Source organism: Mastigoproctus giganteus, chromosome 10 (genome assembly GCF_048544385.1).
Source record: "Mastigoproctus giganteus isolate SK-2022 chromosome 10, ASM4854438v1, whole genome shotgun sequence".
In the NCBI taxonomy this organism is placed as follows: Eukaryota; Metazoa; Arthropoda; class Arachnida; order Uropygi; family Thelyphonidae; genus Mastigoproctus; species Mastigoproctus giganteus.
In genome coordinates, this window is record NC_143584.1 from 199532479 (window position 1) to 199550106 (window position 17628).

Consider the following 17628-nt stretch of genomic DNA (forward strand, 5'->3'; position numbering starts at 1 on the left):
GCCTGCACATCATGGGTATAATTAATGTCTCTACCGAGACATTAATTATACCCATGATGAGGTTATTCATAGCTATAATTTTGTTTCTCCAGATGATTCAATTACGACGAAGAAAAATAATCCAATGGCAATCCAATGGCCATTCCTTCGCGGTTTCAAAAAAAGGTGGGGCTAATTCATTAGAATTTTTTCCACATTTTTAGATTTGATTCAACAATTTAAAACTATGAACCAACGGTCATATCGTTTGACCGCGAGTGTACTACGTATTGAAATTGTTGTGGTTCCCCTCAGGGGATCCCTGAATAATATAAAACCGATTCTTCGCTCTATAAAAAAAACAAAAAAACTATTAAATAAGATATCCCTACTATGTTTACGATTTATAGAAATAAAACATTTCAATTATGAAATACTGTATTTACATATTTTAATCCACCAAACCTGAAGCAATTCCACTAAATCTAGCGGGAAAACCGCTAATGGCAACACTGCATGCTTGCAGACAAGTGAAAATAGAAATATTCGTAAGCCACCAATTCGCACCACGTGACACTGCTAAACACCGAAAGATTCTTGCGTGACCCCGAAATACCAAGAAGAAATTTATATTTTTTGCGAAATGAAAATAAAATAATAAATTAATAATAATAATATATCGTTTTGTACTGAAGAACTCAAATACACTCCTTCGCCCGAATGACTGCGCATGCCTGACACCGGTAAGCGTGTTTAAGTGTCCCTTCTCCGTCTTGATTACACTTCCATCACGTGCAACGAGGAGCCCAATCAGAAGGCATGTGGAAAAGAGGTTGATGTCCAGCTAACTAAAAGCGTTCATTTTGGTTTGTTTATCTGTGAAAAAGCAATTTACTTCGCTGTTTTCGTTCTTTGTTTATCAGTGGACTGCTTCCCATGGTTAAGTAGTGATAGTGTAGGTTGGAAGTCATGAAAGATTTTTTGCTGGACACAGTAAGCAATTCTGTTTTAATTTTCATACGTTACTATAAGAAATTATTGAAATACTGCATTATTCAAGTTTCGAATGTTGATTGCTTTTCAGTGAATCAAAATTAACTTTGCAAACAGAAGTTTCTGAAGTTAAATTTACCTCGTGCTTAACTTATTGGAATGGGATTACGTAGTATGAGAATTCTGTTATTATTATTATAGTTGCGCTTATATTATTTCTCCCTGATTGGGGTTCCACCCCGTGATGGGTATTGCTACCAAGCACACAGGGTAGTTGCTACATTTGGTGTTACTGTGGGTCGAGGAACTCTGACTAGCCTACAGGTGTTCAGGATTGCAACTTTCTGGAGTTCCTTGTAGGTGTTCTTTGGGAAACCTATTGCTGTTAGGCTGTTATGTACAATGTCTTTGGCACTATAACCGTGGTTGATACGATGATCAGTATGGTCATTACTTTTTTGCATATGCCTCTTTGATCTCCTGCCTTAGGTTTGTCTACTTCCTGATATTTTCCTCATGGGTTTTCTGGAGGTTGCCCGCACCGCTATGTCAATCAGATAGGTAGTTTTTTCCTTCTTGTCTACAAGGTTATGTCCGGTCTGTTGTGCGCGATTGTCTTGTCTGTTATTATGGCTCTGGCCCAGTACACCTTGTGGGTTGGGTCTCTGGTAGTACTGCCTGCGTTTCGTACTTGTAATACGGTTATTATTATTAATATTAAAGAAATGTGATCTTATTCATATACAAAAATGGATTCATAACAATCAGTTATTAATAAGCTTTTTTTTACTAAATTATTACTAATACCCCACATCTTTTGACACTGTTGCGCATGGAAGACTATTGTACAGATTGGAGCAGAATGGTATTAAGGGTAAGTTGCTACAATGGATAAAACGATGGTTGAGTGGGAGAAGACATAAAGGCGACTACGATGGACTGAAACAGTATTTAAATTCTATACAGTGGGACCAACTGATGATGTTACCAACAGCAAATTCAAAATGAGAAGCATTCAAAGAACTTATCTTGGAAGCTACTAGGCTTTACATACCAACTAAGAAATATTGTTCAAGGTTTAGGCCTAAGTGGATGTCAGATGAACTAATGAGACATATGGCAGAGAAGAAAAATGCATGGGATACATACAAATTAACACGTGACACAGAAGCCTATGATAGATACAAGTTGATCTGTAACCAAGTTAAAAAAGGAGGTTAGGCAGGCGAAGGCAGATTACGAGAAATCTTTGGCAAGATATGCAAAGAAAAACAGCAAAGAGTTCTTTACTTATGTAAACTCTAGAAGGAAGGGGATGAATCAGATTGGTCCACTTGATATCGATGAGTCAACTGTTGATGATCCTGCTCAGGTAGCTAACAAACTAAATGAATGTTTTGCATCGACATTCACACATGAGGAGTTATTCAGCGAGGGGAATGCCAGAGGTGTATTTAACTCTGGCAGTAAGCTAGAGAATCTTGTAATAACCGAGAGCAAAGTGGAGGAGAAATTGTTGAAGATAAATACAAGAAAGGCACCTGGGGCGGATGGGATCTATCCAGTTATATTAAAGGAGGCAGCAAAGGAAGTAAGCAAACCCTTAGCCATAATTATGAGAGCTTCCTTGAACTCAGGGGAAGTACCCATGGACTGGAGATGTGCAAATGTGACCCCAATTCACAAAGGAGGATCAAAAGGCGACACAAGTAATTATAGACCTGTTAGTTAACTTCTGTTCCCAGAAAATTAATGGAGGCACTGGTAAGCACTGCAGGATCATCTAGACAAGACTTCAGTTATAGCTCGGACACAGCATGGTTTTGTTAAGGGGAAGTCTTGCCTGACCAATTTGATTGGATACTATGATGCAATCACAAAAGAACTGGATGCAGGGAATAACTTTGATACTATATACTTGGATCTTAGAAAGGCTTTTGATACTGTTGCACATGGAAGAATGCTGCACAAATTGAAGCAGTGTGGCATTGGAGGCAAATTGCTGCTATGGATAAAGGGGTGGTTGAGGGGGAGAAGACAGAGTGGTAATCAATGGACACTGCTCATCGTGGACTAATGTTATTAGTGGAGTCCCTCAGGGTTCAGTATTGGGTCCATTATTGTTTTCTGTATTTATAAATGATATTGATGATGGTATATCAAGCTTAATGTCGAAGTTTGCAGACGATACGAAGGTTGGCAGGGTTGTCAAGGACACTACTGACACTATGCTACTGCAACAGGATCTGGAAAGGTTGAGCAGATGGGCTGAGAGGTGGCGAATGAAGTTTAACATTGACAAATGTAAAGTACTACATATGGGAAACAGCAACCTCAGAGCAACGTATCAACTCTGTGGTACTACACTGACAGTGGTAGAGAATGAAAGGGAACTGGGGGTGGTTGTGCAGGCAGATATGAAGTTTTCTGAGCAGTGCAGATGGGTGGCAAGAGTAGCCCATGGTGTATTGTCGATGATATATAGGAATTTTTCTAGCAGGGATAAGGAGGTGATTATTCCATTGTATAAGGCAATGGTCAGGCCACACCTAGAGTACTGTATACAGGTCTGGAGGCCTCATTTCAAGAAGGATGTAGGGATGCTGGAACGAGTACAGAGAAGGGCAACAAGATTGGTGAATGGAACAAAGGGGTGCTCTTACCAAAAAAAGGCTTAAATTTTGCAAATTACAGTGTCTGGTGACTAGACACCAGTGAGGTGATCTGATTGAGGTGTATAAAGCCTTGAATGGTTTGAGCATGCTCAATGCTGATGGGATTTTTCCTCTTGCTCAGAAAAATCACCTGAGAGGGCATAAATTCAAATTGAGGAAAGACAGATGTAGGATAGACATGAGGAAATTTGCCTTTAGCCAGCGGGTGGTTGGTTGGTGGAACAGACTTCCATCCCTTGTCGTGGAAGTTGATAGCCTAAATAAGTTTAAGGCTCAGCTGGACAGGTATTTCGAACGAACAGTGGGGTGAAGTGGAAGTGGTTATTTTTTATTTATTTATTTATTTTTATTTTATTTTATTTTATTTTATTTTTTGGCTGATGCTGCATAAGCTTGCTTTCTTGCATCAAATGCCTCTACTAATGCTAATGCTAAAGACAGAGGGTGGTAATTAATGGATGCTGCTCTTCATGGACTAATGTTATTAGTGGAGTCCCACAGAGTTTGGTGTTGGGTCCTCTGTTGTTTTGTATATTTATCAATGATATTGATGAAGGTATATCAGGCTTAGTGTCGAAGTTTGCAGATGATACAAAGGTTGGCAGGGTTGTTAATGACAGTAATGGCAGTGTGCTACTGCAACAGGATCTAGATAATTTTGGCAGATGGGCTAAGAAGTGGCAACTGAAGTTTAACCTTGACAAATGCAAAGTACTGCATATGGGTAGAAGTAACCCCAGAGAAATGTACCAACTGTGTGGTACTACACTTAAGGTGGTAGAAAATGAAAAAGACCTGGGAGTAATTGTGCAGTCGGATATGAAGTTTTCTGAGCAATGCAGACAGGCTGCCAGGGCAGGTCTTGGGGTTTTGGCAGTGATATATAGGAATTTTGCTAGCAGGGAAAAGGAGGTGATTATCCCTCTGTATAAGGCAATGGTCAGGCCACACTTTGAGTACTGAGTACAGGTCTGGAGGCCTCATTTTAGGAAGGATGTAGATTTCCTTGAACGTGTGCAAGAGAAGGGCAACAAGATTGGTGAGGGGAATGAAGGGATCCTCTTACCAAGAGAGGCTTAAGTTCTGCAAATTGCAGTGGCTGGAGACTAGGCACCTGCGTGGTGATCTGATTGTGGTGTATAAGGCCTTGAATGGGTTGAGCACGCTGAATTCTGATGGACCCTGAATTCTGATGGGATCCTTGCACTTGTTCAGATTACGAACCTAAGGGGGCATAAATTCAAATTAAGAAAAGACATGTAGAATAGATGTGTGGAAATTTGCCTTTAGCCAGTGGGTGGTTAATTGCTGGAACAAACTTCCATCTGTCATTGTGGAAGTTGATAGGTTAAATAAATTTAAGGAAGAACTGGACAGGTACTTGGAGGGAATGGTGTGATTTTTTTTTTTTTTTTGGCTGATGGTGCATAAGCTCATACACTTGCTTTCTTGCATCATATGCCACTACTATCACAACATCTTGACAACTTATTGAAATTGTTTCTTAGTATAAATATTTTACATTTTACACATTAATTATTTGATCAGTAAGATAAAATTTTCTCTGTTTTTTTACCATATTAGACACGTGGTAGAAACTGTGTCTAATATTGACCACTGCAGAAGCAGTGGCAAATCAGTGGTCACAAATTTTCTTCCCTTCTGGCAATACAGCTCTGACGTTCTTGGTAACTACCTTCAAGTTGATGCAATTTACACAGATATATCTAAGGCATTCGATAAAGTCGTGCACGAACACCTTTTGGAAAAACTTAAGCTATATGTTATCTGTGACCCTTTTCTCTCATGGCTATAGAGCTATATCGTGCATTGTTCCTTGAGCGTTATCATCAATCAAGTGAACTCGAACCATTTTACACCACTAAGAGGAGTACCTCAAGGCTCCCCCCCCCATAGGTCCTCTACTTTTCATTGTTTTCTTAAATGATCTTCCTTCTTTCATCTGCACCACCCATGTTCAAGTTGCTCTCTATGCAGATGATCTTAAGATCTATTAAGCAGTGGAGGACATAAAAGGATTTTCAACAGCTTCAATGTGCCCTCAACAAATTCTCTCTGTGGCTGTCTCTGAATGGCTTGTCTGCTAACCCCACAAAGTGCAAAGTAATCTCTTTCTCATCCTGCACATCTCCACAACTGATAAATACAGAGTATGCTATGAACTCTGTGATCATTGAAATGTGTGACCAAGTTAACGACTTTAGCATTAGCATTAGTAGAGGCATTTGATGCAAGAAAGCAAGCTTATGCAGCATCAGCCAAAAAAAAAAAAAAAAAAAACCCACTTCCACTTCACCCCTCTGTTCGTTCAAAATACCTGTCCAGCTGAGCCTTAAACTTATTTAGGCTATCAACCTCCACCACAAGGGATGGAAGTCTGTTCCACCAACCAACCAATGATATCGTAATGTGAGCCCAATAACATTGTTTAATTCGTTCCACGACCTCGGAAGTTGAAATTTTCGCTATGTAACTCTCTAAAAGGTCGTTTTTATAGTGTAAATTTTATTAGTTACCAAATCAAATCATTGAAATGCACTACACTTTCATCGTTATCATATGCTCTGTTATAAGAACCAATTTTGAACGCCTTTGTGCCATTTTTCTAAAGCACATTTCTGGAGGTCACGACCATAAAACAATAAAAACAATTTGCACTTTCTGGTTTATTAGGCTTTTCTGTTACTGCAAGCAATTATAAACGGGTAGTAAACTCAATGTTATTGAAAATAGCGATAGCTGGAATTATGTGGTTTTTTTGCGTTATTATGGTGAAACGTGTTTTTCAAAATTTATTTGTTTTTCATAAAAAACAAATAAATTTTTAGAATCTTCTCTTCATTCTTTTTTTAAGCTTCGTAAACTTGTTACTCCGCGCAAATCATGTTAGTTGCAATTTGTGCATTCCGTTAAAAAATGCTTATGCATGCTATTGAAATTTATAAAGAAAATAGATTATATTGGAAACAAACGCCTCATGAAGCATTTCTGAAGAAGATGACTCCATGTGCAACAAACCGAGTGCTGAGCCAATAATGAGTGATAAACGAGTGTGCATTTAGTCGATGATGAAGAATAACCATTCTTTAAAATTTGTAAGTCATAAATAATTTATTTATTATTATAATTTGCTTGATTTTACAGGCTACGTTTTAATTTATTTGGATAAATCAATCATTGTTTAAACAAACTAATTAGCTAACTAATTTCATTGTTGAGAACGTAACCTTTACGAGCGCGCACTAGGAACGAATTAACTCGTAAAGTCGAGAACTACTTGTATATAGTAAAAGCCGCTTCTGCGTTACAAGTTTTCTATCCAAATCTGATCCATGTTACTTGCTTAGCCCATGGCTTACATACGTTGGCGGAGGCAATTTGGGTGAATTTCGGTAAAATTAATTTGATAAAAGATTTTGTCAAAAGCGCCTTGGAGAATAGCAACTTAACTACACTTTCTTTCCCACCTTATCGTGCACTGCCAAGATGGGGAACATGGTTACAAGCAGCATCATTTTATGCTAAAAATTCTGATTCTATAAAAGGATTTGATGATTCCTTGGATAGCATGCATCATCGGCGACTACTGATTAGCATTAGTAGAGGCATATGATGCAAGAAAGCAAGCTTATTCAGCATCAGCCAAAAAAAAAAAAAAAAAAAAAAACCCTCTCCCATTTCACCCCTCCGTTCGTTCGAAATACCTGTCCAGTTGAGCTTTAAATTTGTTTAGGCTATCAACTTCAACAACAAGTGATGGAAGTCGGTTCCACCAACCAACCACCCGCTGGCCAAAGGCAAATTTCCGCACATCTATCCGACATCCGTCCTTCCTCAATTTGAATTTATGCCCTCTGAGGTGATTATTCTGAGAAAGATGAAGAATCCCATTGGCATTGAGCATGCTCAAACCATTCAAAGCCTTATACACCTCTATCAGATCACCTCGCCGGTGCCTAGTCTCCAGACTCTGTAATTTGCAAAATTTAAGCCTTTCTTCGTAAGACAACCCTTTGTTCCATTTACTAATCTTGTTGCCCTTCTCTGTACCCGTTCCAGCAGCTCTACATCCTTCTTGAAATGAGGCCTCCAGACCTGTATACAGTACTCAAGATGTGGCCTAACCATTGCCTTATACAAGGGAATAATCACCTCCTTATCCCTGCTAGAAAAATTCCTGTATATCATTGACAAGACACCATGAGCTACTCTTGCAGCTCGTCTGCACTGCTCAGAGAACTTCATGTCTGCCTGCACAATTACCCCCAGGTCCTTTTCATTCTCCACCACTGTCAGTGTAGTACCGCAGAGTTGATACATTGCTCGGGGGTTACTGTTTCCCATATGTAGTACTTTACATTTGTCAATGTTAAACTTCATTTGCCACCTCTCAGCCCATCTGTTCAACCTTTCCAGATCCTGTTGCAGCAGCATAGCGTCAGTAGTGTCCTTAACGACCCTGCCAACCTTTGTATCATCTGCAAACTTAGACATTAAACTTGATATCCCATCATCAATATCATTCATAAACACCGAAAACAACAATGGATCCAACACTGAACCTTGAGGAACTCCACTAATAACATTAGTCCACGTTGAGCAGTGTCCATTGATTACCACTCTGTCTTCTGCCACTCAACCATCCCCTTATCCATAGCAGCAATTTGCCTCCAATGCCACACTGCTCCAATTTGTGCAGCAGTCTTCCATGTGCAACAGTATCAAAAGCCTTTCTAAGATCCAAATATATAATATCAAAGTTATTCCCTGCATCCAGTTCTTTTGTGACTACATCATAGTATCCAATCAAATTGGTCAGGCAAGACCTGCCCTTAACAAAACCATGCTGCGTCTGAGCTATAACTGAATTCTTGTCTAGATGATCCTGCAGTGCTTCTTTAACCAGTGCCTCCATTAATTTACCTGGAACAGAAGTTAAACTAACAGGTCTATAATTACTTGTGTCAGCCTTTGATCCTCCTTTGTGAATTGGGGTTACATTTGCACATCTCCAGTCTATGGGTACCTCCCCTGAGTCCAAAGAAGCTCTCATAATTATGGCTAGGGGTTTGCATACTTCCTTTGCTGCCTCCTTTAATATAACTGGATAGATCCCATCCTGCCCCAGGTGCCTTTTTTATGTTTATCCTCAACAATCTCTCCTCCACTTTCCTCTCAGTTATTACAAAATCATCCAGCTCACTGCCAATGTTTACTTTACCTACATCATTCTCCTTCCTGAATAACTCCTCATGCGTGAATGTAGATGCAAAATACTCGTTTAGATTGTTAGCCACCTGAGCAGGATCCTCAACTGTTGAACCATCAATATCCAGTGGACCAATCTGATTCATCCCTTTCCTTCTCGAGTTCAAGTATGTAAAGAACTCTTTTCTGTTTTTCTTTGCATCCTTTGCCAAGGATTTTTCGTAGTCTGCCTTTGCCTGCCTAATCTCCTTTGTGACTTGGTTACAGACCAACTTATATCTATCATAGGCTTCCATGTCACCCATTAATTTGTATGTATCCCATGCATTTTTCTTCTCTGCCACACGTCTCATTAGTTCATCTGACAACCATTTAGGCCTAAACCTTGAACAATATTTCTTAGTTGGTATGTAAAGCCTGGTAGCCTCCAAGATTAGTTCCTTGAATGCTTCCCATTTTGAGTTTGCTGTTGGTAACATCATCAGTTGGTCCCACTGTATAGAATTTAAATACTGTCTCAGACCATCGTAGTCGCCTTTACGGAAACAAAAACCCTTCCCTTTACCTCTGATGGTAGTTACCTCCTTGAGTAAATCCCACTTCAACACACTGTGATCACTGCCACCTAGTGGTTCATTTATCTGCAGGTTCTTAATGCATGAAGAATCACTACTGATAATCAGATCAAGAGTATTGCTCCCTCTTGTTGCCTCACGAACATGCTGATGTAGAAAACAATCATCCAATAAATCCACAAAAGCCTTGCTAGTGTGCGAGTGACCAACCCACAAATTCCAGTCAATATCTGGGAAATTAAAATCCCCCATTATAAGACTCTCTGATTTACTGGCCCACTCTATTTCCCTGTACAATATATTATTATACTCATCAGAGTCATTAGGCCTATAGCACACTCCTACTCTCAATTTTGATTTCCCTATGCTTATGTCACACCAAACTGACTCGACACTGCCCTGTCCATCGATGTCGACTGGCTTCACTTCCTTGGACTTTGTGTTTCTTAATTAATAGCATGACCCCTCCTCCCCTCCTGTCCTGTCTATCCTTTCTATACACATTGTATTCCCCAAATTCCAGTTCCGCATTACTTATATCTGTGTGACACCACGTCTCTGATATCCCAACAATATCTGCCTTTGATGTTTTGAGCAATACCTCAAATTCATCAAATTTATTTACCAAACGCCTAGCATTGGTGTACACGCAGGTATACATGCACCTGTTTCTATTCTTAGCTACCCTAACACAACCCATGTGTTTACTTGTAACGCAATGACTACCAGCAGTCTCTGAAATATCCTGCATCTTGTTTTTCAGACTTCTGCTCATTTGAATAGAAACAGTGCAAGAATCACTTCCACCTCTGCCAGTGGCTACTGTTAATCTATTAGTCCTTGTATCCCCCCCCAACTAGCAGTTTTCCGACCCACCTAACACTGCCTCGATAGCATCAGCAAATATTCTTGCACCCTTTCTATTTAAGTGTATCCCATCCCTGTAGAAGCAATCTCTCCTGTTAACAAGTACAGTCCAGGCTGAAAAAAATTCTACCCCTTGGAGATTCTATTCTCAAGCCATGCTAAATTTTATGCCTATGTCCTTAGAATCATGAGCAAAGCATTCAAAACATTGGGATTTATCAAATGGAATACCTACAAGTTCAAAAACTACAGATATGCTGACATCCTTTATAAAACTTAGTTCTCCCAATCCTTGAATTCAGCTCATCCATCTGGAATCCTCACACAAAGACTTTAACAAAATTGAAGCAGTCAAAAAACTATCTGTTACCTTACGTTCCATAATCCTCTATTTTATCACACAGTGTATTGTGAATCAGTGTAATTACTTTTATCTGAGGCCTCAGTGCACTATAAGAGTTCTTGCTGACATCATCCTTCTAGCCTAAGTAATCACTAGAACTTATGAAGCAGCTGATATCCTTAGCAGATTCAACTTCAGTGCTCCTTGTAGACAAATGAGGAATCTTATGCTGTTTCGCCTTGACTCTGCTACCACTGACTTTATGAAGTTCAGTCCACTGAACAGAATCAGCAAATGACTCTCATTGACTTTTTTTGACAACTCCTAATCACTGATGAACTGCATCCACAAGTTTGCCTCTTCTCTTGAACTGCAATGCTTTCATCTAATTATTGTAGTTTATTACTATTCTTTGTTCAATTATATTCTTGTTCTCTAATTAATTAATTTATTTATTATTTGTTGTACTGGTAACTTAACTTAATGCATACCTCTTTTGTACATATACAGTCGAATCTCATTAATACAAAGTTCAAGGGACATAAATTTTCACATTTTGTAATAGCAAGGTTTGTAGTATGAGGTACCCAAAATTGTACCTTTTTTTTTTTTTTTTTGGTACATATTGTATATCTAAGACAAATAATAATAACAAAATTAAAATGATTTAAATTAATAAAATAAATACAAAAGCCTAGTCTGACAATACATTAATAGGAATAACATATTTTTTAAAGATTTTATTTTATTTGTAAGATAAAAAAAAGCAATTAACGGAAATGAAAATATTGTACAGTATAAATTTTGATATATAGAATATTTTAGTATAACAGTAAAGAGAATTACAATCTTAACATAAAAGTAGACATACAAACCATTAACTTTTTAATAAATTAATCTAATTTAAAGAAAGAATCCAATGTTGTTTGCACAGTTTTTGTCCTATATGCATTTTTAACTACAGCACAGACATTATCAAATGCAATAGTTGTTTCTTTATCAATGTTACTGCAGGCCAACACATTCTCTATTATGTTCAATACATTTTGGGAACTTTTTTAGATGGTAGTGTGTGCGCTTCTTCACTGTCACTGGTAATAAAAACATCATTTCGTTTGGTGCTCAGCAGCTCTTCTTGTGTTGATAGTGCAATGGTAGCAACTTCATCATCCACCTTCACAAACTCTTCAAATTCGCCAACTAAATCCATATACTCCTTCAAATTCCTCCATTCCTTAATGTTGCTATCAGATTCATCTGCTGGACCATGTTTTTCAATGATATTCTCTCCAAAGCCACTCTTTCTGAAGCAGTTGATTATTACGCTTAATGCAGTACTGTCCCAAGCAATAACAAGATTATGGATAGCATCCAAGACATTCCAATGTGGCTGCAAATTGTTCCCTCCTATGTTGCGGATCAAGTACCTTATCTGACAGGCTCTATATGCTCTCTTGAGGTTATAAATAATGCCTTGATTCAGTGGTTGCATTAAACTGGTGGTACTGGGGGTGGTAGAAACAACAGCGCTATATTTGTCAACGTAAGTATCTTGGCAGAATGTGCTGTACAACGATCTAGAATCAACAAAATGTTCCTTTTTTCTGAACCCATTCTTCTGTCCACTTTTGATAACCAAGACTAAAAAATTTTGAGCGTAAGCCAGGAACTCCTATTGGCCTCATAATTACAGGGAGGTTGGTTAACTGCTTTAAAACATCTTGGCTTGAAAAACTTAGCAATCACAAGTGGGTGTAGTTTTGTACTACCATCTGAATTATTATTATTAGCCATATAGTGCAAGGCATAACAGAACAAAGTTTTTTTTTTTTTTTTTTTTTTTTACTAAATTTTCCACTACGACAAGACTCTCCTCGAAGAGCAAATTAAAAAATAAACCTGTCTCGTCAAGGTTAAAAATATCCTTTTCCTCATATTTTTCAAGAATAGACTGTACAGAACACAACCAGTCTGCAGCCTTTTCTTTGTCAACTAATCCAGCCTCACCACAAACATTTTGCGAAACCAAGTTATTCCTGTCTTTAAATCTTTGGAGCCAGCCACTTCTGTATTTGAAGTTGCTAATTCCTTGTTGCTGAGCTAGATGATATGTCTTTTCTTGCAAAATCGGACCTGATATTGGCAAAAGGAAAGGTGTTTTTATTACAATATAAAATACCGTTTCCTACTCAGAAATTATTAGTTAACTTGATTTTAAAACACCTAAATGCAATAAAGAGTGCTAGAAATTCTCCAGAAACCACAAATTGCATACAGTTTACATCACATAAGGGCTTATGTATTCCAACATCCCAAACCATTAAATAAATATGGAACGAGATATCCTTATTGCATTATAAATACATTGTAACTGTTTGTCAAAGTTAGATTTTAAGGTTAGGCAATCACTAACATAATCAGAACTCACATGAAATTTAATTTACAAAGGTTTTTAATATTTGATGAGTTGCCATTAGAATTGTAATTGTTACTTGATCTCTTTCTTAGTTTGGTTGAATCAATTAATTTATGATTATTTTTCCCTCCTTCACTTTTTTTTTTTTTTCTTCAGGAAGTGGGATTTAGAACTGTATAGTTAAATTTGTGCTTCACCAATTGTATAATAATAACTAAGGATTCTACAATCCTAAATCAGTTTTTGATGATGTACTTAACAGAAGACTAATAAATATTGTATTATTATTATTTGTTTACTAACAAATTTGTTTGGTAAACTGTTTTATTTGATGAATTATGACTTGTCAAGAAATTTAATTTTCTTAATTTTAGGCAAATTTTGTTTTTAAATTAAGAAAATTACAATTAAATATTATATTTATTGTAGACAAATCTTTTGATGAATAAATTGTATTGTATTATTATTTCTAATTTTTTTTCCCCCTCGTATTCTAATGCTGCACCAAATCTTTAGATTCCTCACCATCATAACATCTTTTTCAAACCATTTTCTAGCTGGTTTCCAATGTAATTGCAAAGTATCTCAATTAAAAAGAAAAAAACAGTTTTCAAGAGTTCTCTTTTCTTTTTATCGCACAAAAAAAATACAAATGGAACTTAGTCAGGGATTGGTCCTAGATTTCAGAAGCCTAAATCCTAGAATTCATATTAGGAAAAATGGCAGCTAGAAAGAGGGTTAAACTTTCGAACAAGACTCTTACCCATGGATCTTTGCCAGAGCAAATTAATGGCCAGGTCGATCAACCAGATCTTTCCAATCAGAGAGAAGCTTATTGCTTCTCTCTGATTGGAAGATATAGTCATGTCGGTAATTTAACCTTAAGTTTCGTTAGATCCATTGCATGGGACAGATTTAACTGAAAGTGTTTAGTATGCATTATTGTACACGCTGTACTAACAAAAGTTGTTAGTTTGTGCACCAAATTCGGAACGGATTATAGGGAAAAACGGTGTCCATAATGCATACATCGTTTTAGTATGCATACATCGTTTTTTTTTTTTTTTTTTTTCTTGAATCTGTCTCAAATTTTATTCGTAAATTAACCTGACCTTTTCTTCACAAGTGGAAATGCAAGTCTGTTAAGAAAACTCCTACTACAATGGTCAGGTTTCCTGGCCTGTCAGTTTCCTGGCCTGTCAGCATTCCTGCCAGTTCTACTCACTTGCAGAAAGGTATTCACTATAAAGCAAAATCGTGGTGGTTACAGCCAATCAGTGAAGCAGTGGATGGAGCTAGGTCTGGCCATCATTTGCTGTCACAAAGATCCATGAGTAAGGGTCTTGTTCTAAAGTATAACCAGGAAGAGTTCTCCTTGCCTGGATTCAGGAACTTCCTTTTTTTTTTTTTTATTTATCTCCTTTTTCAGTCTGGGGACACCGTGCATTGCACCTACTTTGGACTGACTCTGAATATACTGTTCAGTGAAGTTGCTAGCAGTGTACATCTAGCAGGAGTCTAAATTGAAAACAAAGGAAATCACTGGTATAGCAAAAACAACTATCTCAAAAGTACACAATGAATGGAAGACAAAAGGAGAATGTGGCTGTAAAAGAAAGCAATACAGCAACAAATCAGTACTCAAAAAGGAGACCACAGTAATTTAAAACTTCAGAAAAGAAAGACCAATGTGCAGTAAATGGCTGAAAAACTCTATTTACATGAAAAAAAATCAAAAGATCCGATTAGAATGGGTCATCAACTCCAAGATTGGACTATGGAAGAGCAGAAACAAATCATGTTTCAATTTACACTTTGGTTGCACCAATGGTACGGCAAGTGTAGCATGAACCTCACAAAGGGGTGCATCCAGACTGTCTTGTGCCCACCACTCAGGTGGCTGGAGGTGATGGTATTGAACATTTTCTGTTGTTACAAACTGGGTACTATCAGACCAAACTATCAGAAGGTCATGTTTGTTGTGATGAATATCTTTTTGACATATCAGACCAACTTCAACCTGCAATTCTTGATTTTTACTGAAATTGTGACAGATTCTGTATATATAATACCACAACTATTTACCAACAAAAACAATATCTGAATGGTTAGAGTAACATTCCAAGATTTCCAATATACTCTGCTTAATTTTTCAGATCTGAATCTAATTGAGAATATCTTGGATATGTTGGAAAGGGAAGTCGGCTTTGCAGTTCCCTTCTAACCACAACAGATCAGCTGAAAAATATCCTGAAGAAGAATGGTGAAATCTGGAGTTAGACTACCTCAGACACCTGGTGGAATCCAAGCCCTGATGTCTACGGGCAATAATTCGGGTAAAGTGAACTACTGCTAGATACTCAATAAAGGTTTCTAATTTTTTTTTTGCCAGTGAGTGTGTGATTACGTGCATTATATAATTTTTTTTTTTTTTCCCACATACTATAATTCTGTTATCAATCTCTTCAAAAATTTGAAGAGACTGTGTTTCATGAAATATTTAGAAATATTGCATTTTTTTTCTGTTATTTGGTTACTTTCGTTGTCAATTGACTTCTAATCAATATTTTTCCATCTTTTCTTTGTCTTTTTCAGATTATGATGCAACAGTCTCAGATCAGTAATACAGAAGAACATAATCCACAAAGGCTTTATTCCAAGAGCAATGCCAATTTTGTAAAGTATTAAAATAATTTAAATGAAAAGATTTTAAGCGATTTTCTGTGGAGGAAACATTATAGGATATCTTGTTGTACAGAAAAGCATTTAATTTGTACCACCTTTAAGCAAGGAGTTCTCATTGGGTATACCCTGAAATATTTCATAAAAGGGTGTTTAATTTTCAAACATGGGATATAATATGGATCCGAATACTGGTGCTGATGAGAAAACCTTCATTTGCCTACCCTGTAACAAAGAATTTGCAGATATGGGAAGCCTGAAAAACCACTTAGCAATTCACACAAAGGATAAATCTGTCCTATGTCCAAATTGTGGTAAGAAATTTTCTGGAAAGAAAACTCTGAAGTCACATCTAAGAACACATACTAATGAGAAGCCCTTTTCTTGTGTGACCTGCGGGAAACAATTTTCCAGATCAAGTGACCTTAAAACACATGTAAGAATTCATACTAATGAGAAACCTTACAGTTGTCCAAACTGCGGGAAAACTTTTTCCCAAAGTGGAGCTCTTAAAGTGCATATGAGGATTCATGCCATGGTAAAGCCATTCGTGTGCGAAATCTGTGGAAAAGAATTTCGTGATTGTGGAAATCTTAAAAAGCACTTTAGAGTACATAACAATGAGAGACCCTTCAAATGTCCACTCTGTGATAAGAAATTTTCGGAAACAGGAGCTCTTCAAAGACACATAAGAACTCATACCAAAGAGAAGCCATTCACCTGTGCAACTTGTGGCAAAGGATTTTCAGAGACAGGACCTCTTAGAAGACACTACACTGTTCATACTAAAGAGAAACCTTTCCCTTGCACAATCTGCGGTACTAAGTTTTCCCATCCAGGAAATCTTCAAAAACACTTGAGAGTTCATACCCAAGAGATGCCTTTCAGTTGTTCAGTTTGTGACAAACAATTTGCCCAGTCTGGAAATTTTAAAAACCACATGGCAAGGCATAATAAAGAGAAATCCTTTGCATGTTCTACTTGTGGAAAGAAATTTTTGCTTGCAACATATCTTCAAAAACACTTAAAAATTCATGCTAAGGAGAAACCCTACTCGTGTTCAACCTGTGGTCGAAGATATTTCCATAAAGGCACTCTTCAAACACATCTAAAATCTCACATTAAGGAGTAAATTTAAAAATCAATTAAAATCAAATTTTATTTGCTAAAGAACTTACAAGTGCAAATTTTTTATGGGTCTTTTGAAAGTACTTCCAAATGATTCATGGAAAACAGTATGTAACTTGGACAACTGATCTAATCTGCCATTGACTGAATAGAATTGTAATTATGATCCTAGTGGACTCAGGTGTAGTTAAGTACTGGCCCTACAATTTAGCAGACGGTTATGGTACAGGTTGGTGAAATAACCAAATCCCCCCCCCCCCAGTAGAGGAGGCTATTGGATGCAGCAGTTAAGAAATGCATTTTTGTGACTGAAGATTTTCGTTGTATTATCTATGTTTTAAAAATAATATTTGTTTGAAAAGAATACTGATACAGAAGGTCCTGGTGAGTTACTTCAAATATATATTGATTTGCTGTATTATTTTTCATTAAATGTGACTTATTTTACATGTTGTGACTTCAAAAAATTGGCAGTCTCTGATTAAGCTAGATCAAGAAAATATATGTAATCATTATGATAGAAAAGAGTCTACAATCTCAGATCTAGTTTCCATATTAATTGTTTTCACTTATCAGCAGTGCATTCTGCTGATAAGTGAAAGTAATTTAAATCTGAATTTACATGAGCATTATTTTTCGCCTTCAAATGCACCTCAAGACGACCTCACTTCATTGATTCGTTGGTCAAGCATTGTTGGCATAAAAGACAAAAAGGTGACCTTTGATCGTGGACAGCGGGTA

General features: G+C 37.2%; 1 protein-coding gene across 2 annotated transcripts; it reads left to right on the forward strand.

Annotated features, from left to right (window-relative positions):
• The first annotated feature begins 793 nt into the window (after positions 1–793).
• Positions 794–17193, forward strand: LOC150079760 (uncharacterized). Of its 2 annotated transcripts, none has more exons than XM_090382545.1 (2): positions 794–972; positions 15673–17193. In XM_090382545.1, exon 2 carries the CDS (start codon positions 15926–15928, stop codon positions 16889–16891), a length of 966 nt encoding a protein of 321 aa, XP_090238671.1. In that variant the 5' UTR covers positions 794–972; positions 15673–15925; the 3' UTR covers positions 16892–17193. The 2 variants fall into 2 exon arrangements, with proteins under 2 accessions (XP_090238671.1, XP_090238672.1); XM_090382546.1 differs by lacking the exon at positions 794–972 and adding an exon at positions 15365–15413.
• The last annotated feature ends 435 nt before the right edge of the window (positions 17194–17628 follow it).

Coding starts and splice junctions, on each gene's coding strand:
- LOC150079760 (XM_090382545.1), top strand. CDS start 15,926: ATGGGATATAATATGGATCCGAATACTGGTGCTGATGAGAAAACCTTC.